The 20,827-nt window shown below is 40.5% G+C and overlaps 1 protein-coding gene across 3 annotated transcripts in view; it reads right to left on the bottom strand.

Moving 5' to 3' along the window:
• zfr (zinc finger RNA binding protein) overlaps positions 1-20,827 on the bottom strand; it is a 69,904-nt gene that overhangs the window by 30,947 nt on the left and 18,130 nt on the right. For all 3 annotated transcript variants that reach the window (XR_009515729.1, XM_059989641.1, XM_059989640.1), the window contains exons 4-10: positions 14,349-14,628; positions 13,092-13,215; positions 12,337-12,555; positions 11,551-11,777; positions 6,624-6,812; positions 4,382-4,652; positions 3,742-3,917 (exon numbers count right to left, since the gene is read on the bottom strand). Coding sequence is in view for 2 of the 3 variants with exons in the window: in XM_059989641.1 (XP_059845624.1) it covers positions 3,742-3,917; positions 4,382-4,652; positions 6,624-6,812; positions 11,551-11,777; positions 12,337-12,555; positions 13,092-13,215; positions 14,349-14,628 (1,486 nt within the window). In the remaining variant the exon portion in view is untranslated. The remainder of the gene's footprint in view (positions 1-3,741; positions 3,918-4,381; positions 4,653-6,623; positions 6,813-11,550; positions 11,778-12,336; positions 12,556-13,091; positions 13,216-14,348; positions 14,629-20,827) is intronic.

Raw genomic sequence — 20,827 nt, 5'->3', positions numbered from 1 at the left:
GCTCCCCTCTCCCTTTCTTTCCCATGATCCTTTCCCTTCTCCAGCTCTGTATCCCTTTTGCCAATCACCTTTCCAGCTCTCAGCTTCACCCCACCCCCTCCAGTCTTCTCCTATCATTTCACATTTCCCCCTCCCCCTCTCAAAATTTCTTACTATCCTTTCTTTCAGTTAGGCCTGATGAAGGGTCTCCGCCCAAAACTTCAACTGTGCTTCTTCCTGTAGATGCTGCCTGGCTTGCTGCATTCCACCAGCATTTTGTGTGCGTTGCTTGAATTTCCAGCATCTGCGGATTTCCTTGTGTTTGTGTAAGTTAAATTCAAGAAGCTTTTGAAGTGTCTGACAAAACTCTATATTCCAAAGTTCCGGGGGAAGCATAACCCAAATTGACATCTTCCTGAATTCTGCAGAGTTACCCACTTTAAGCGAAGAACAAAATAGAATGATGACTGCTGACATAACTGAAGTTGAACTAAACGCTGCAACTAGTAGGCTTAATTTAAGCACGTCACCAGGATCAGATAGGTATACAGCAGAGTGGTACAAAGAATTTAAAAATGAGTTGATTCCTGTCTTACACCCCACACTGAACTGGGCTCTAAAAAAGGCACAAATGCCACCCAACTGGAAGAAAGCGATAATCTCAGCTATACCGAAAGGCAAGGATAAAATGGAATGTAGGTCATTTAGACCAATGGCTCCCACTTTTTAAACGTTCGCTTTATGACAACTCGCTGTTACGAAAGACTTACATTAGTACCTGTTTTTGCTAACCAAAGAGGATTTTCGCTTTTACGAGAAAAAGACACCCGCTTTATACGTGTGTTTACCCCGAGAAAGAGTACAATGACCGTGAAGACTTGTGCAGGCAGTTGTTTGCGCATGCGTGTACATGCCGATTTTTTTTCTCCAAAACGATTTTGGCCCGCTGCCGTCCCGAGTTTGATAAGTGAAACTACACCGTACCTTCAATATTTCTACTTTACACAGAGTATAAATTTATCATATCATTCCTGCTTTTATTATATGTTAGTGTTATTTTAGGTTTTATGTGTTATTTGCTTTGATTTGGTAGGTTATTTTTTTTGGTCTGGAAACACTCAAAAATTTTTCCCATATAAATTAATGGTAATTGCTTCTTCACTTTACAACATTTCAGATTACAAACTGTTTCATAGGAAAACTCTACCTTTGGATTGTGGGGGAAACCTGCATAGATGATTTACCTCCATCATGGCCAAATGATTAGAAGAGTTTCTATCCATACTGATACATAAGGATCTGGCATTGTTATTTTATACAAAAACGCCAGAAAATAAGTGGGGCACATTTGGAGTTCTTTCTAAAAATAAGAAACTACATCCTTTCACAAAGTCCTGAAGAATCTCATCCAATGATTCAGGAATACCCAGTGCCATCAAATTTCTTAACACCCTAGAAACAAATAAAAAAGGATCTGCTGCTTTCCAGGCAAATCTGAGGAGTAAACTCTTCTTGACATTACAACGACAAACTCTTCATCAGGGATGATGCCTGGAGTTGTCAAATTCTGTGGTATTTATAACCCCCATCGTCCATCCCTCCTTATTGGTTAGTCCTCATCTAATCAGATTTTCATTGTCCCAGCATGTTTACAATTGAATTCCAGTTCTTCCTTAGAGTGAGACCTTGGTCTATGTTAAAATTCTTTTCCTCTAATTTTATTTCAATGGCTTCCTTCAGCAAACAGTCTCAAACCCATTGGCACTTCATAGTAGTTTTGTGCCAAAGTCAATCCTATGGCCTTTGAGAATACAATGATCTACCACAACCAATTTCTCGGGTAGCCCAAATGGATAACACCTCCTTTGCTCTTTGATTCAGGTTTCCATCATGCCAATATACACTGCTCCACATTCATAAGGAATCCTGTATACGCCAGCCAACCCAAGTCCCAGGTCCTCTTTCACCCATATAAGCTGGGATTTGAGCTTCCTTACAAAAGCCAGAGAGTCTCCATGAGGAAATAAGATTACACACGACGTTCCCACAGAATGGCTACAAGGTGAAGAAAATCAATTGGGCCACTAAATGAGCCAACGAAAAAAAACAGGAAACCACCTAACCCATCTCTACTGCCTGTCTTCCCTACATTTCCATGATTTCTGGAAGGATCACGCCAGGATTCTGAAGAAGTGCTGGATTAATCCATCCACAAATCCATAAAGAAGCTCAAATCAAAGCTTACGCTGGTCAAAGATAACCTGGGACTCAAGACAACTAGCGTTTACCGGATTCCCTGTGAATGTAGAGCAGTGTGTATCAGCCAGACAGGATGCAAGGTGGAAACCCACATCAAACAGCATAGGAGGTATTACTAGTTTGGGTTACCCGAAGAAATCAGCAGTAGCAGAACACTGGATTTGCAGTAGCCATAGGATTGACTTTGATGGCACAAAACTATTGTGCTGTGCCAATGGCTTTTAGGACAACCTGGTAAAGGAAGCCACTGAAATAAACCTAGAGAAAAAGAATTTTAACAAAGATGAAGGTCTCGCTCCCAGTAAGAACTGGAATTCAATTGTAAACAAGGTGGAACAGCAGAAACCTGGTTGGCTGAGAATCAACCAATCAGGAGGGACAAACAACAGGGGTATATACACCACCGGATTAAACTTGTCTAGGCACCATCCCTGATGACAGCAGTGTTTGTCATTGAAATGCCAGTTAAAATCAACACTTGTACCTATCTGGAAGCCCAAGAAGAGTTTATTCATCCCAGGAGCATTACCTCATTAATTTGGTTTTTTTTTGGACTATTTATTTTTGTAATTTAGAGTAATGTCTTTTGCACTGTACTGCTGCTGCAAGAAAACAAAATTCACATCACACAAATCGTTAATAATAAATCTGATACTGATATATTACATCACCACCACTCCTGGCCAGATGTGTTAATTTTACTGCAATGCAGTTCCACAGTAACCACATATCCTCCAATTTCTACTTAAAAGGAAAATTAAAAGAACACGAGGCTAAGAAAATTGAAAATGGAAGAAATGAGTCATGAGGGTCTGAAAACGATGATTGGCTCATCTTAGAAATGAATGGAAGGTAGAAATCAGGAATAACTCCTTATCTTTTCAAACTACCAAACACTCAGTAATATCCATCCAAATAAGGACTTGTATTTAAGATGTATTCAAAATTGGCACATCTTCAAATGTGGTTGGCCAAGTGTCAGCTTAGAAAATGTGCTCAAGCCCAGGATCCAGATATGAACCCAACATTAAAGGGCATGTACCAGCTCCATCACATAATGAACATAGGTCTGCAGTAGGAATTTTGACAGTAATTAGCAGGCAACAGATGGCAGGGACTAGAGTGAAAACATACATTTGATTTCCATACTTCCACACAACGGACAAGTTGTGCATCTGGGCAGCAAATGAATAAATTCAATATTCTGACCTCACTAAAGATTCATTAACTTTTCAGTATGTTCATTAAAACTTATTTAATATCTATCTATTCAGCAAATAAGCTAATTATACAAACATAAATGCAAAATGACCTTTCAATAGATATTCCCTCAGTATTTCAATACAGTAATACATGGAAGAGTTTAATTTTTCTGTGTAAAATTTATAGGATCCTGATTTGCCCTCCTCTTATGAAAAGCATGTTATTCTTTTAATTATAAAAAGTGCCTTAGTAATTAATAGGGAACCAACATCATTCATAGGCAGATCACTGTAAAGTTACCTCTTCCACGTAATCATGACCAACAGGCTGAACATCGCTCTGCAATGCAGCAAGTGCATTTATTGGCTCCACCACTGCCTCTGATTTGGTCTCTTGAACAGGTGGTGTTGCCAACTTTACTTCAGGTGTTTTGGCTTCTTCAATTATAGTTCCTGTAGTCTGCAACTTGTTACCACCTAGAGAACAATTCAATACTTCAACCAGTCAAGAATTTTTTTCTCTCACAACTTTGTTTTAAAAACACAAACAGTAGCTAATTTCTGCATTTACATTGCACCTGGGGTTCAGTTGAATGCATGACATTTTAAATCAAATTTAACAGCTGTCAACATCAATGCCACAACCAGGATTTCATTTTAAATTTATCCACATGAAGTCAAGGTTAGGGCATTTAGAACATAACTCAAGAGTTTCTATATTTACTGTTTGGCAACCATATTTTTGTCATGACAATTATTAGTCTAGTTCTTCCTTCCAGTTTTCAATCTCAAATATGGCAAATAGGGTAGTCAGATACTCTTCAATTACCACCTCTGGGTGGTACTCAACAAGTTAGCAAATAGGAACTGTAGTTGCAGCAGAGCCAGCTTGTTGATTGAAAGTGAGATGTGCAAGAAACTTAATAAATCTGAGTACTTGCCTACAAAAGTAATCTTCGGAGTTGGTGCTTTTTTTGCAGTAAGCACCTTATTAGCAACATTATTCACAGACACAGCAGCAACCGGATTAGTCTTTACAACAGTGGAAACAGTGGGAGTTGCAGTGGCGGCACCACTGCTGGATCCTGCAGGTGGACTTGGAGTAACTGGCTTGACAGAGGTCCCAGCCGTAGTTGCAGTTGTTGTCTGACTGCCCATGCTAGGCTCTGTTGATGGGATGGGCTTGCCAAGCTTTGTGTGCAACTTGACTACCTATGTGATACAAAATTTTAAAAACGGAGATTAATTTGACATTAAAGCAAGTTTGCTAACAGATGTAGGAATTTTTAAATGAATTAAACTACAAAAAACTATTCTCCTAAAATTGGATTATAAACTTAAATAAAAAGTCAAAGTTAATAACCACAACATGTTGTGTGTTAGGATCTGTAAATCAATTATGTATATTGAATAATTGAAAAACATACAAAAACAGAAATACTGTATATTAAAAAAAGTGAGGTAGTGTCCAAAGGTTCAATGTCCATTTAGGACTCAGATTGCAGAGGGGAAGAAGCTGTTGCTGAATCGCTGAGTGCGTGCCTTCAGGCTTCTGTACCTCCAACCTGATGGTAACAGTGAGAAAAGGGCATCCCCTGGGTGTTGGAGGTCCTTAATATTGGACACTGCCTTTCTGAGACACTGTTTCCTAAAGATGCCCTGGGTACTTTGTAGGCTAGTACCCAAGATGGAGCTGACTAGATTTACAACCTTCTGAAGCTTCTTTTGGTCCTGTGCAGTAGCCCCACCATCACCACCCTCCATACCAGACAGTGATGCAGCCTGTCAGAATGCTCTCCACGGTACAACTACAGAAGTTTTTGAGTGTATTTGTTGCCATGCCAAATCTCTTCAAACTCCTAATAAAGTATAGCTGCTGTTTTGCCTTCTTTATGACTACATCGATATGTTGGGACCAGGTTAGATTCTCAGAGATCTTGACACCCAGGAACTTGAAACTGCTCACTCTCTCCACTTCTGATCCCTCTATGAGGATTGGTATGTGTTCCTTTGTTTTACCCTTCCTGAAGTCCACAATCAGCTCTTTCGTCTTACTGACATTGAGTGCCAGGTTGTTGCTGCAGCACCACTCCACTGGTTGGCATATCTCACTCCCGTACACACTCTTGTCACCACCTGAGATTCTACCAACAATGGTAGAGCCTTGCATGCAAATCCATTCTCATTAGCAAAGCAATTTATGAATGCAGTGCCAAATGCAATTACAACTGTTATACAAATTTGTTTTGCCCATTAAACATTTCACAGAATTGTTACCAAAATTTGACAAAGAAGCTATTAAGGAAGGTAACCAAAATTTAGTCAGAAATGGTCAAATGGGAAATTCCAGAGGCAGGTCTGGCAGCAGAAATAGCCAATGACAGAATGATATGGTGAAAATTCAAGCCATTGCCGCAAAGACCTAAGGTATTTTTGCTTAGCCACTTACCTGAATATTTGGACAAAAACTCACTGAAGACTTCTCAAATAAGAACACTAAGTCTGAATTTGTCTCAGGCAGCTACCAGGTAAATGAATAAATGATGTACAAGAGTCTAGATGTGGAGTGTACATTCAGGATTGTAGACCTGAAAGGTTACTGAGATAGCAAGCTTTAATGTCACTTAAGATCAGAAACAATGAATTTTAAATTTGTCTCTTATTTAACAAATAGTCAGCATTGCTCACTGAACAGAAGGCAGAAAAACAATGACTGATGAAAGTTGAAACATGGGCTTGAATATCCTGGGTGAACTTAAATTCAAAACTGGAATTACGGGAAGCATGCACATGAACAGTCAGGTCAAGCCAGGCAAAACAGTGAAAGAGGGCTTCAGTAACATAGAAATCAGGCAGTGTTATGCAGAAAGGAATAACTAGGTTTGGTGTTGGCACACATGCAGTCAGAACCTCATCTTTGGGTCAAGTAAGAATGCAACACCTAGTCCAACTTCAGACAACTATCAGGGAGGAAATGGAAACTTGTTGGGGAGCAAAGGGAATACAACTCCAATTTTTGCAGTTCCAATCTTTAAACCTTTCCAAGTCTCTCCAATGCTGCATCTTCCAAACATCAATTTGAGAAAATCAGTACAAGAGGTCAGTTAACGTGCATATATAGAAATTTACTCACCTATTTTTTTTAATTAAAGTTTCTTGATTATAGAAATGCAAACAATTTACCTTCTGATGCTTTGCTCCGCGAATATGAGCTGCATATGCATCAGCCCCAGTGCAAGAGACGTCACAGAGTTCACACCGCAGCTGATTTTGAATGCTTCGAGCAGTCCCAGTATTGCTGCTTTGATTAGTAGTCTTTAGAGCAGCTTCCTTTTTCTTGTGTTTTTGTCCTTCCAAATGTTCCCTGTAAGTCTGAGGAAATAGAAAGTTTTGATTTTCCACCTGAATGGTAAGCAATGAATAACTTTTCCAACTTAAGGCTAGTGAAAATAAACCGTTATTTGTTTGCTCAAAGGGGGAACAGTTATACAAAACAGAGGGCAAATGGCAGGCTGCTCTGGGTCTTTACTAATTCAAAACAAATAACAATTCCATAAACTTGCCTCATTTTTCTAAACCAAACTCTGATCCAATTTCACCCCCTTCAAGAAAATAATGTCTACTTTAACTACTCTGTAACAAGAGACTCTATGCTGCGGTAATTGGCACACTATTTCCAAATACCGTAACCAAAAGAAACAGCCAGTCCTTCCTTGCAGTTCCAATCTTTAAACCTTTCCAAATCTCTTCATTTGTCAGAAATATTGGGGCACCACAATAGCATAGCAGTTAGAGTTACACTATTATAGCTTGGGGCATCAGAGTTCAGAATTTGATTCTGATGCTGTCGCTAAGGAGCTTGTACACTTCGAGCAGTTCCAGTTTTACTGCTTTGATCCACAAAGAATTATATATGGTGACATAAATGTACTTTGATAGTAAATTTACTTTGAATTTTAATGTTGGCATTGAAAGCTTGGCAACAGTTGTAGGCTACCCCCAGCACATCCTTGATGCAAACAGTACATTTTAATGCATGTTTCATCTGACAGACAAATGCAGTCCCTAAGATAGCGCCAATGAACCATGATCTACAGGCTACGTACAATACTGGTGATGGGGCAGGTAGTGTTGAGGAAACAGGTAAGCTGCAGAAGGATTTAGATTAGGAGAATGGGCAAGAGTGATAAATGAAATACAATGTTGAAAAATGCATGGTCATGCACTGACAGTGGAAATAAATGTGCAGACTATTTTCTAAATGGGAAGAAAAATCTGAGATGAAAAGGGACTTGCGAGTCCTTGTGCAGAACACCCTAAAGGTTAACTTGCAGGTTGAGTCAGTGTTGAGGAAGGCAAATGCAATGTCAGCAATTCATTTCAAAGGATCTGGAATACAAGAGCAGGGATGTGATGCTGAGGCTTTATAAGGCACTGGTGAGGCCTCACCTTGAGTACTGTGAACAGTTATGGACTCCTCATCCAAGAAAAAGTGTGCTGGCATTGGAGAGGGTTCAGAGGTTCGCAAAGATGATTCCAGGAATGAAAGGGTTATCAGACAAGGAACGTTTGATAGCTCTGGGTCTGCACTCGCTGGAATTTAGGATTCTGTGGGGGGGGGGGGGGGGGCAAAATCTCATTGAAATCTTTCCAATGTTGAAAGGCCTAAACAAAGTAGATGTGGAAAGGGTGTTTCCCATGGTGGGGGAGTCTAGGACAAGAGGGCACAGCCTCAGCATAGAGGCATAGAGTGGTGTCCATTTAAAACAAATGCAGAGAAATTTCTTTAGCCAGAGGGTGGTGAATTTGTGGAATTTATTACCACAAGCAGCTGTGGAGGCCAGGTCATATTTAAGGCACAGCTTGATAAGTTCTTGATTACACATGGCATCAAAGGTTACAGGGAGAAGGCCAGGGAGCACGGCTGAGGAGGGACAAAAAGGATCAGCCATGATTGAATGGCAGAGCAAACTCAATGGACCAAGTGGCCTAATTCAATTGCATATCTTATGGTTTTCTAAATATACCTCCTAAATTATTCCCGCTATAGCATGTAATGTCCCTCTGTACAATGTACTTTTAAATCAACTTAATAATCTACAATCTTCTGGAGATCTCAATGGACTTGACTCTCAAACAAGCAGTAAAGCACCATTAAGCAGACAAAAGTTCATCACCATGGCTGGAACCAAGGAAGGGGGGTGGGAGACACCAAACCAGGCTGAAACAGAAATGTGACACCATCTTGTTAGCATATGAGCAGTCACTGGAGACCAAAATTGAGGACCTGAGGGCAAGATTGCTGCATCAAAGGGAAAGGAGAGACTAAGACATGACTTACTCCTAGCATGCCAGATATGGCGATCAGACCCGAAGGATAAACTCTTAGTGGTGCTCCGATGTCACAGTTTGTCAAACTTGTGTTTCCCCAACCTTGGACAGATAACCATCAAATGCTGTCCGTTCTCATCTGTGATCCTCACCAGAGTTTATACCAGTGGGCAACTATAATCAAGCACTCGAGATAATGCATAATGCTGTCACCAACAAGAAAAAGTCCACCCCAACACATTTTTAATCATAGTATGGGACTTCTACCAGGCTTGTTTGAAAAAATTCCCTGTCCAAATTCATCAACACCTATAGCACTGGAGCTCCCAACACAGTAAACCACAGTTATACTAAAATAAGGAATGCCTACTGTACCATGCCCAGATTTCTTGAAATGTATTCTGATCACTAGGCTGTCCTTCTACCTGCATACAGACAGAGGCAAAAGAGCACAGCTCCTGAGATGAGAGCAAAAAGGTAGTCGTGTGAGACAGAGTAGCAGCTCCGGACTGCTTCAAGTTAATGGACTGGGTTGTGTTCAAGGACTTATCTGTGGATCTGAACGAATACACCATGATTTTAACAGTGGTAAACAAGTCTGTCCCCACAAATCATTCCATCTTCCCCAACTAAAAGCCCTGGATGAACCATAAGATCTGCGACCTGCTGAGGGCCAGATCAGAGGCATTCAAGTCTGACAACCAAGAAAGTTACAGGAGCCCAAGTATGCTCTCCCAAAAGCTATCTCACGGGTAAAGTGGCAAATCCAGACTAAATTTGAATCAACAAAGGATGCTCAATTGTTGTGGCAGGACTTGAATGCCATCGCTTCTTAGTGTCATAGCAACAACAGGGTTTTGCATCCAGATAAGCCCTATGTTTTCTATTCTTGCTTTGACTGTCAAAACATGGAGGGACCATCACAAACTCCCAGAGTCCCCGATGATCCCGTGATTTCAGGATGGGGCTGACGTACAAGCATCCTTCAGGAGGGTGAACTCACGAAAGCACCTGGCCTAGTAATAAAGAGCTCTGCTGATCACTGGCTCTTCACTCCAATGGATCATCTAGACTGCAAAGATGCATACATCAGGATGCTCTTTATCGTCGACAGCTTGACATTCAATACTATCATCCCCTCAAAGATGGAGGGGGTCAGCAACTTTAAGTTCCTCAGTGTTATCACTTCAGAGGATGTATCGTGGGCCCAGCACGTAAGTGCAATTATGAAAAAGTACGGCGGCACCTCTACTTCCTTAGGATTTTGCGATGGTTCACCATGGCATCTAAAACCTTGACAAATTCCTATAGACGTATGGTGGAGAGGATATTGACTGCCTGCATCACAGCCTAGTATGGAAACATCAATGCCCTTGAATGGAAAATCCTACTAAGAACAGTGGATGTGGTCCAGTCCATCACAGGTAAAGCCCTCCACAACACTTAGCATATCTACACAGAACAAGGTCAGAGGAAAGCAGCATCCATCATCAGGGGACCCCCCCCCCCCCCACCACCACCACCCAGGTCATACTCTGTTCTCACTGCTGCCATCAGGAAGGTACAGGAGCCTCAGGACTCACACCACCAGGTTCAGGAATTGCTATTACCCTTCAACCATCAGGCTCTTGAACCACCACGTTCAAGGACTCTTCATCTCAGGTTCTCGATAGTTATTGCTTATTTATTTATTATTTCTTTCTTTTTGTATTTGCACAGTTTGTTGTCTTTTGCACACTGGTTGCTTGCCTGTCCTGTTGGATGTGGTCTTCCATCAATTCCATTATTGTTCTTGGATGTATTATGCCCACAAGAAAATAAATCTCAGGGTTGTTTATGGTGACATTTATGTACTTTGACAATAAACTTACTTTGACCATTCAGGTAGGGCTAATAAGAGGCAAAAATCACTCACATCATGCAAGAGCTTGCTAAGGATTATTCCCTGCTATTATTAAATACTGGCTCTTATTATCACCACAAAGTCTCCACAGGAACATCCTAAGAGGCTGCTATCTACTAAAACTTTAACAGGAATAACCAGATAAATGTGGCTTCAGTGGATTATTTTGTAGCAAGAAACTCAGCTCCTTACTCCCAAAGTCTCTAAATTCTCTACAACTGAAAAATCACTTGTCTAGGAGACTGCGATTCTAACAAGACTCAAGCAGCCAGAAGCCAGACCAAACCTCCTGATTACATTACATTCACTCCCTTCACCATTAGTGCACAATGGCTGCATTGTATTATAGAGTGCATAAATGTCACCTACCAAGGCTAATTGAAAAGTACACCCAGCAGACCCACCAACTTCTACAATCAGGTAGGACGGCTGGTGCACAGTAATACTATCAGCTGTCTTACCTGATTGTAGAAGTTAGTGGGTTTGTCCAATTGCTCACTATCCTAACAGCTCACTCATCGTTAATGGGTCAATATACCTTACTTCCTATCCAACAGAACTACAAGAGTACCACAATCAGAAATCTACGGATCATGCCAAAATAAAAGCATTTATTTATAAACACGTCTAAATTTTCTTTTCAACTCAACTGCTGCATTTCACATTCTAAACCTTCCCAAGCTCTACAAGCAACAAAACGGAATCCTGCTTCAGGAAGATTGCGGAGACCAATTTATGTTGGAAGTTAACTGCAGCAATGGATATCTGACTTCATGTCCAGTCACAGTTGCAGAAAATATTCTGCAAACATGAACCATAAATCAACAGTTAACATTAGTCTAACACTAGCACATTTAAAATCCAATTCATCCTTACCTGTGGCCCAGCACAACTGATCTTACAAACATCACAGTAATGGATCTGAGGTTGCTTGGGGGGCTGCTTTGGCTTCTGCTTATTCTGGAAAGGAACTTTCTTAGTGAAAGTGCTCCCAGCCCAAGCTGCAGCTTGTTTTTGTTGTTGCTGTTGTTGCTGCTGCTGCTGTTGGTAATAGGAAGATGCAGCAGAATACACCGCAGCTTCATATCCGGCATATGTAGCCCCTATAAAATAAACAAATTGTTAATCTCTCACAAAACTTCCAAGCTTTCAAACACAAGAGAATTTCAGTTTTGAGAGAAAGATTATAAACTCATCACTATGACATAATATTAAAGTATTTCTTAATATCTGTAGGATGCTCATCTTGAAGCCAGAAAAGCAAATCCTGTGTTCTTGGTGACTAATGTTGTTAGATTTAACTGATGACCCAGTGAATTTTCTTTCATGCTATTACTCTGCATGAATGCCATATTGTACCTGAAGATATTATCATTCAACTGGATCAAGGGAGTTTTAGAGCAAAAATTTATATTTGTGCATGAAAATATGTAACAGTCCACAAGAAACAAATCATATCAAAGTCAATATACAAGCTTGACTTCACGCTACACAATTCAAAAAAAAAAGCCTGAAAGCTGATTCCCAACATAGAACAATCTATTTTTAAAAATCCAAACCCAAAAGGCTCAAGTTTCCATATGCCTTTCCTTCAAATCAGCAGAACGCACCACATTTGGTATTGCATCTTTGAATCCATGCTTGTTTATATTTTATACATACCAGTATACGTCACAGCAGTGGAGCTATATGTACCACTTTGTGTATAGGATGGAACCACAGTGGCAGCAGCTGCAGCTGCTGGCTGCACAGTAGTCGAAACAGGATAAACAGTAAAGGTAGTAGTTGGGTTTGGTGTAGCGGGCTTGATGGCCGTCACCTGTCGAGTCTGTTGAGCCTGTGTATATTGTGTAGCAGCTTGACTGTATCCTGCCTTGGCAGCTGGAACAAAAACTTAACTCTTAGGAATTTATACAAAATAGTAGTTTCTCGTCAATATTCGTTAAAATCATTAGTACACACAAAACCCAATTTATAATTCATCTACTCCAATATAGTATGCCACTCAATGCAGTTCAGAGGACCTGCTGCTTTAATATTTTACTCTAACACATTAGCTTAAACATACATTTACATCTCTAGTCATCTTTTCATAGATCAACAAATAGGCATTTCTGCTTTCCCCAGCTGATGGTATCCAGAAAGTATATCACCCAAACTTAGCAAGATATGGAGTAGAGCAGGGTGCAAAGACCTTTTGCTTAATGGTATTGGTCCAAGCATAATGAAAAATGGTTGGGAACCCCTGGAGTAGAGGCTTATTTTGTCATCAGATGGAGTGGGAGCGCCAAAAGGGAGCATTTGTTCCAAAGACCCAATCAAGAACTTGTAGCCAATTATACACCTCTCCTTTCCATTAAATTTTGTTAAGGAACTCTCAATTCATTTCTAATTTCTTAACACAGCTGCAGACTCACCAGCTTGATAGTAGGCTTCAGCAGCAGTTGGTTGTGGCTGTGCTGCAGCACCAGGCTGTTGATAGTATTGTTTACTGTCATAGGCTATTGCTGGTGCTGTAGAGCGCACATATGTGTAAGTATCCTGAAATAGAAGGGTTCAATTAAAATTTTATCTTAAAGTTTTAGCTTTTAAATATGAACTGAAAAGCAGACTTTTAAAATAAACTTTGGCCTAATGTAGTACATGAAGGGCCAACCAGTGGTGTAGTGGCATCAGCACTGGACTTCAAAGCGGATGGCTCCCAAGTTCGAATCCGGCTGGGTCCCAACCGAGTCATCAGCAGTATCTATGCAGAAGAAAGGCTTGGCAACCTACTTCTGTATCTTGCTGTGAAAACCCTATGGGCACCCAACAAAATAGTACATGAACCCATATCAGTATCTATCTTCATCAATGTGCATAAAAACTGAATGGATTCTGGGTAGTTATGAAATAGATACAAGTTGTAATCAAAAATGCAAATCTAACTATAAGCAATATCTCTAAAAATAATATAACCTTAATGTTTTAAAATGATAAAGCAATATGTGGAATTCTTTCTATTTATTTTTTGGAACATGTACATTGCTGGCAATCCAAGGATACTGTAGAAAGTGCAGACTGCAGCAAACGTAGATGGATAGTATTGAAAGTGAATGCTCACACTTGAATACCCCCCACCTCCCCCCCATTTGAAACATCTACACAATTCTATTCTAACATCCTTTTGCCTTGGCCTCAAAACCAATGTGATTCTATTCACCCCATTGTTCAATCTCCTGAAGAATGACAAACAAGAGAAAATCTGCAGATGCTGATGTCAACTGTACTTTTTTCCATAGATACTGCCTGACCTGCTAAGTTCCTCCAGCATTTTGTGTGTTGTTCATGAAGAATGAGTCATGTTGTTAAGTATCAAACTACCAAAAATTATTTCTCCATCTCTCTGAAATGATAAAGCTTCTAATATATTCCCCTAGCATCCAATCTCCCATTATATATTTTATATACCCTGAAAAAAAGATGTCTATTTTACAATTCTAACAACGCAAAGCATTGAACTGTATTCACATAAACAGACAAGCTATTTTAAAAAAATATTGATTAAAAATACATTGTGCTGGTAGCTTATATTAATTTTTCCTACAATATATAATTTATCTCTCTTCCTCCTCTGGGGGGAAAAACTCTCTGGAATTAACAAATACAGTTACAAAAAATGATCCAATCCATACCTGGTAATTTTGCGAGGTGACCGGTGGTGGTGGTGGTGGGGCTTCTTGTTGCCGCTGTGTATATCCATAGTCTGCTGCAGTATGGGTTGCTTGGTATCCTCCGTAGGCTGCTGTGGCAGCAGCCGCTGCAGCTGCAGCTGGGATCGGTCTGGCTGCCGTAGCAGCAGCTGCAGGAGCATACGCTGCTGTGACAGCATGAGCAGCTACTGGTGCCTGGTGGACTGTATAGCTGCCAGCTGTGGTTGGATGGGAGTATGCGATGCCAGTGGCCGGCTGTTGGCTAGTCAAAAAGACAAAACGTTCAGTGTTTAGAAATACAAAACCTGAAACGGACGCTCAGAATTTGATTTTGACAAACTACATCTCAGAAAGTGCCTAAGAGATTGGTAGGATCCAATAGGTACAGAAACGTTAACTTGCTTTAGATTTAATGTATTAGCTCAAATATTTTGCTTTAGCTGTTCCATTCCAAAATGCTTATTTTAACATGATAAACTGCAATACTTCTTTCCAATCAGGTAGAATGTTGCCGTTTCTAGGGGTTCATGAGTGGTTTACATCTTTAATCTTAATCCTGTAACCTCAGGTGGAGGGGGGTGAGGGGGTAGCAGATGTACTGTACCAAGAAATGACAGAGTGTAACAGATTTAAGTGCTACTTCCTTAGAGTTGAATAGTTTTCAATTGCTTTTGAGCTAAGAGGGATATTGAGTGACTGTGGAAAGTTCTAGCAGATTCATTTCTGCCCTAGATTGTAGCTGACACAGTCTGTGATCAGGGCAGCAGAAGGAAAAGATTATTCATTTTTCCAACTACACAAAAGCAACAGTACACCATTCTCCATTGTAACCAATCAAAACAATTATGGTTAATATGCCACAGGCTTCAACACCACTCCTCTGCCAACTTCCCATGTCCCTCGATTCCAAAGTCAAATCTATTAACTTCTCTTTAAATACCCACAGTGACTCAGCCACAATGCCAAAGGTTCATAGAGAGGGTCAACATCCTCTCCAAGAAGACCCTATGGATTCACTTTTCACCCACTCAGCTCACCAATATCCAGATGCAGAGTCATCATAACACACCCACCAGCTTTCTTCATGCCATTTGTCCCCTCTTAAAGTTCGCTAATACAGACCATAAATGAATATCGATCCTTGTAAATTGAAAAAGATACATTTGGACTCTGTATTCCATATATTAATTTGGCCAGAATAGACTGGTGGAGGTTGCAGGAAAATTGAATTAAACGAAGTTGGCAAGCCGGAATACTACTCAATGTGAGCATGAACAACAAATCAGCAGAGAATGTGAGAACACACTGCCAAAGTTTCTTGATTGCAGTACAGACCAACATAATTCAAAGCAGAAGAACACAATATTTGTTTAATGTGAGAACACACTGCCAATGTTTCTTGATTGCAATATAGACTAACATAACTCAAAGCAGAACAGCACAATATTTGTTTGCAAAACAGCTTATTTCTTCTCCACCTAACCTTCACTAGTAGCAAACACTGAAATCTATCAAAGCCAATTTATTCACACCAGACAAAGTAACATCTTCCAATACGTCAGTGGGAAGAGTAAGCCGAGACAAGTACAGAAGCACAACACCAGTTAGTAGTCTTAACTGCATTTATTTCAGTGCAAGGATCTTCACGTGTAGAGCAATGTGCTGAAAACATGGATCAGCACATGGGATTATGATACCGTTGCCAACACAAAAGCAGATTAAGGACAGGACTGGCATCTTAATATTCTGGGTATAGAAGTTTGAGATATGATAGAAAGGTGCAAAAGAGTTGGGTGGGGGGAGGCAAGCCTGCATCAGATAATTAAGCTACATAATGCAGTGGTGATCATTTTGATGGGATGATGCAATAGGCCTCCCACTAGTCAGAAATTAAAATAGATTATACAGGTAAAGCATAGAAAGGTTAAAAGGAATTGGGCTGTAGCAGTCAGGGATTTTCACACTGCCCAATGTTAACAAAGATTGCCTCAGAGCAAGAGGCTTAAATGAGAAGGAATTGGTAAAATGCACAAAACCACCCAAAGAGATTTTTCTCAGTAAGTGCGGGGAAGTCCTTTTTGTTTTGATGCAGAGGAGTTGGGAGACAGGTTGTGCTATGCTTGACCTTACCTCAGGAAATGAGATTAAGGAAATGAATGGAATTTCTGAGAAGGAATCCTTTGGGAACAGTGACCAGTTTGATATGCTTTAAGGTAGTCATGGAAAAAGGCAAGCTTGGTCGTCGGGATAGGCCCCTAAACTGTGGCAAGGCAGATTCTGACAGTTTAAGATGGGAGCTGGAAGAGGCAGAATTGGGAGCCACTGCAAGGATGGGTGGGAAGAAAAATATCTGAAGAACAGGAGGCATTGATAAGCAATATAGTAAAAAGTCAGTGTGTCCCTTGAAAGTAACAACAGCTATTAACAGATATTGAAGCTTTGATCGGGGAAAAAGGGGTATCAGGCATTAAAAATAGTTACAAAACGTGTCATTTGCAGCTCTTAAAGGAATATGAGAGAAAATTGGCTCCTTATGGTTGTTATATCTGGTGGTGGTAATGGGAATAAGCTCTACTACCTATTAAATGCCTCCAATAACATTTGTCTCAAAACATAACATTAAGAAATAAGAGCAGGAATAGGGCAACTGGCCTGTCATGCCTGTTCCACCATCCAATAAGATCATGGCTGATCTGGCCATGCACTCATCTCCACGTACCTGCTTTTTCCCCATAACCCTCAATTCCCCTATTATGTAAAAATCTATCCAATCTTATCTTAAACACATTTTCTGAAGTAGCCTCCACGGCTTCATTGTGCGGAGAATTCCATAGAGTTATCACACTCTTTTAAAAAGTAGTTTCTGCTCATCTGCTTCCTACTCTACTGCCCAAGTATTGAGGCTATGTCCCGGGGCAGCCGAAGGCTGTGGTGTACATTGACATCAATGACATAGGAAGAAACAGGGAAAAGGTCCCTGTGAGCATAGGGAGTTAGGGAAGAGGCTAATGAGCAGGACTTCCAAAGCAGTAATCTCTGTATTACTCCCAGTGTCATGTGCTAGTCAGAATGATTATACAGTTGAGTGAGTGGCTAAGAAACTGGTGCAGGGGGCAGGGAATCAGGTTCTTTGAAAGTATTCCACTGTTCCTCAACTCTTCCACTATATAGCCTGTGTTCCCAGTCTACACTAACTAAATCCTACCTCATTCCATTGTAGTCTTCATTGTTTAGGCATAATAAACTGGTTTTCAATTGAACTACTGTATCCTCAATTTCTATGAGAAACTCAGTCATACTGTGATCACTCTTTCCAGGATCACTAATTTTACCTGTCTCATTGCACAGGACCATTTCCAAGATAGCACGTTCCTTGTAGGTTCAGTAACATGCTGTTCAAGAAATCCATCACAGTAAGTACGATAGCTGAGTATTACCTAATAACATACAGTTTTCCCCATTTTTATGAAAATGTTTCACTAGTCGTACTTCAACACATCAAATTCTCCAATATAGTGCTTTCTGTGCATAAGTATCTATAAATAGTTGCAAATGACTTCTTCAGCATCTGGACTATGGGAATTATCTACGTACAAATCAATAGACAGAGAAACTGAACATCCTATGAAAAGGCCCATTCTAAATCGAGGTCGTCAATCCGAAACATTACCTATTCTCTCCACAAATGTTTCCTGTGCTGATGAGACTTCCCAGCTTGCTTTAATATCAGATTATTGGCATCTGTAGTTATTTGCTTTTCGATTATGGTATTGTCAGTGAATGTTTTCAAGCACCACATCTAAAAAGGTCATTACTAAACAATGCTTCGAACCAAAAATCAGTAAGTCAGCCATCAAATCTCACTTTCATCATTCCTTAAGTCCTTGAACATGCTGCCATCTTAACACTAATAATTTCCTTAAAATTCAACATTCAATATTCTTACAGTACAATTTTTCACCAAATTCACATTTTGTTAGCTCTGATTTTACAATGAAATTTCATTTTCCTCATTATCTGTCCATTTCCATTCTACTGACCATCCTGCCTTGTCTATATCCTGAAAAATATCCTTGCAATTTTATTCATAACAAATCCAATGGAATCACAACAGCTACAGCAATGTTTTCTCTGCATTCATGCTTATTACTTACAACAAAAAAAGCAATGGTATTTTAGCACACAATAATTCTCAGTTCTTGACAAAGTGCTATACACAAGGCTGCTAAACAAGATAAGAACCTATGGTGTAGGAAACAAGGCAAAGTACGAACACAGAAAACTGGCTGACTAGCAGAAGTCAGGATCTGGGCAGAAACAGAAACATTACAGGCCCTTAGGCCCACAATGCTGTGCTGACCATGTAACCTACTCTAGAAACTGCTGAGAATTACTCTACCGCATAGCAATCTATTTTTCTAAGTTCCATGTACCCAAGAGTCTCTTAAAAGACCCTATTGTATTCGCCTCCACCACCGTTGCAGGCAGTGCATTCCACACACCCACCACTCTCTGTGTGAAAAACTTACTCCTGACATCTCCTCTGTACCTACTTCCAAGCAGCTTAAAACTACAAACCCTTGTGTTAGCCATTTCAGCCCTGAGGAAAAAACTTCTGGCTATCCACATGATCAATGCCTCTCGTCATCTCATATACCTCTATCAGATCACCTCTCATGCTCCGTTGCTCCAAGGAAAAAGAACAAGTTCACGCAACCTATTCCCATAAGGCACGTTCTCCAATCCAGGCAGCATCCTTGTAAATCTCCTCTGCACTCTTTCTCTCTACAATATCCACATCCATCCTGCACTGAGATGATTGAACACAGTACAGGTGTCCCTCATTTTTCGAACAGTCACTTTACTACACCTCGCTGTTACGAAAGACCTACATTAGTTACCTGTTTTCACTAACAGGAGTTTTCAGTGTTATGAAAAAAGGCAGCGTGCGCGCCGAGCAGCCAAGCTCCTCCCTCGGAACTGCATTCTAGCCGGCATTGCTTAAACACGTGCCTGTGACCATCTGTGCTTTATGTCGATTTATTTTCTGCATCCGTTAGCAAGATGAATTCTAAGGTATTGGAAAAGGCTAAAAGAGTGCGTAAGGATGCTACATTTAGCGTAAAACTAGACATAATAAAGTGTTTCGATCGTGGTGAACAAAGTAAGAATATAGTGAGTTTGGCAATGGGTTTGTGGAAGTTGACAAAGATGATGTTGAAGTGGTTTTGGCATCCCATGACCAAGAACTGACAGATGAAGAGCTGAAGAGGAGGAAAGGATAACAATTGAAGCCAAATGCAGTAGCAAACGGTTCGAAAGTGAAATCGTCCAGGAACTGAACGTGAAGCCACTACGTGAGATTTTCGCTGTGATTGACAATGCTGGAATGACCGCAGAAAAGTAAATTTTGAAAATTTGATAAGTGCAGAAAATTTTGAAAGGGTACGTAGGTTTAGGGCACATTTGCAGGATGGTTTGAGTGCTTACAGAGAACTGTATGATAGAAAAATGCGCGAGGCTAAGCAGTCAAGCATACTGTTGTTTTTCAAGCATTCTGCATCAGCCACAGCAGACAACGAAACTCGACCTTCAACATCAAGGCAGGCAGACATAGAAGAAGGAGACCTGCCTGCCCTGATGGAAACAGACGACGATGAGATGACACCCCAGTCTCCCACCACCCCAAACCTCCGACAACTCAGCCTAACACACCATCAGTGTACTCACTGTCTTCCCAATTTCAGTAAGTGAAACTACACTGGACGTACATTATTTCTACTTTATATAGGTTGTGTATTTTTATGTGTTATTTGGTATGATTTGGCAGCTTCATAGTTTAAAGGTTAGTGGCGAGTGTGCTTTTGCCAAGAGCGCTTGCGCCGAGTGTTTTTGCTGAGAGTGCTTGCACAGAGTGTGTTTGCCTGGGTGGCAGTGTGAAATATGAGGAGGATGTTAGGAGAACGCAGGGTGACTTGGACAGGTTGGGTGAGTGGGCAGATGCAGTTTAATGTGGATAAATGTGAGGTTATCACTTTGGTGGCAAGAACAGGAAGGCAGATTACTATCTGAATGGTGTCAAGTTAAGAAAAGGGGAAGTACAACAAGATCTAGGTGTTCTTGTACATCAGTCACTGAATGTAAGCATGCAGGTACAGCAGGCAGTGAAGAAAACTAATGGCATGTTGGCCTTCATAACAAGGGGAGTTGAGTATAGGAGCAAAGAGGGCCCTGGTGAGTATGGTGTTCAGTTTTGGTCTCCAAATTTGAGGAAGGACATTCTTGCTATTGAGGGAGTGCAGCGTAGGTTTATGAAGTTAATTCCCCTGATGGCGGGACTGTAATATGTTGAAAGATTGAAGCGACTGGGCTTGTATACACTGGAAATTAGAAGGATGAGAGGGGATCTGATTGAAACATATAAGATTATTAAGGGATTGGACACGCTAGAGGCAGGAAAC

The sequence above is a fragment of the Hypanus sabinus genome, chromosome 14 (assembly GCF_030144855.1).
Source record: "Hypanus sabinus isolate sHypSab1 chromosome 14, sHypSab1.hap1, whole genome shotgun sequence".
In the NCBI taxonomy this organism is placed as follows: domain Eukaryota; kingdom Metazoa; phylum Chordata; class Chondrichthyes; order Myliobatiformes; family Dasyatidae; genus Hypanus; species Hypanus sabinus.
The sequence above is the reverse complement of the archived record's forward strand: the minus strand, read 5'-3'. Positions and strand labels throughout refer to the sequence as shown.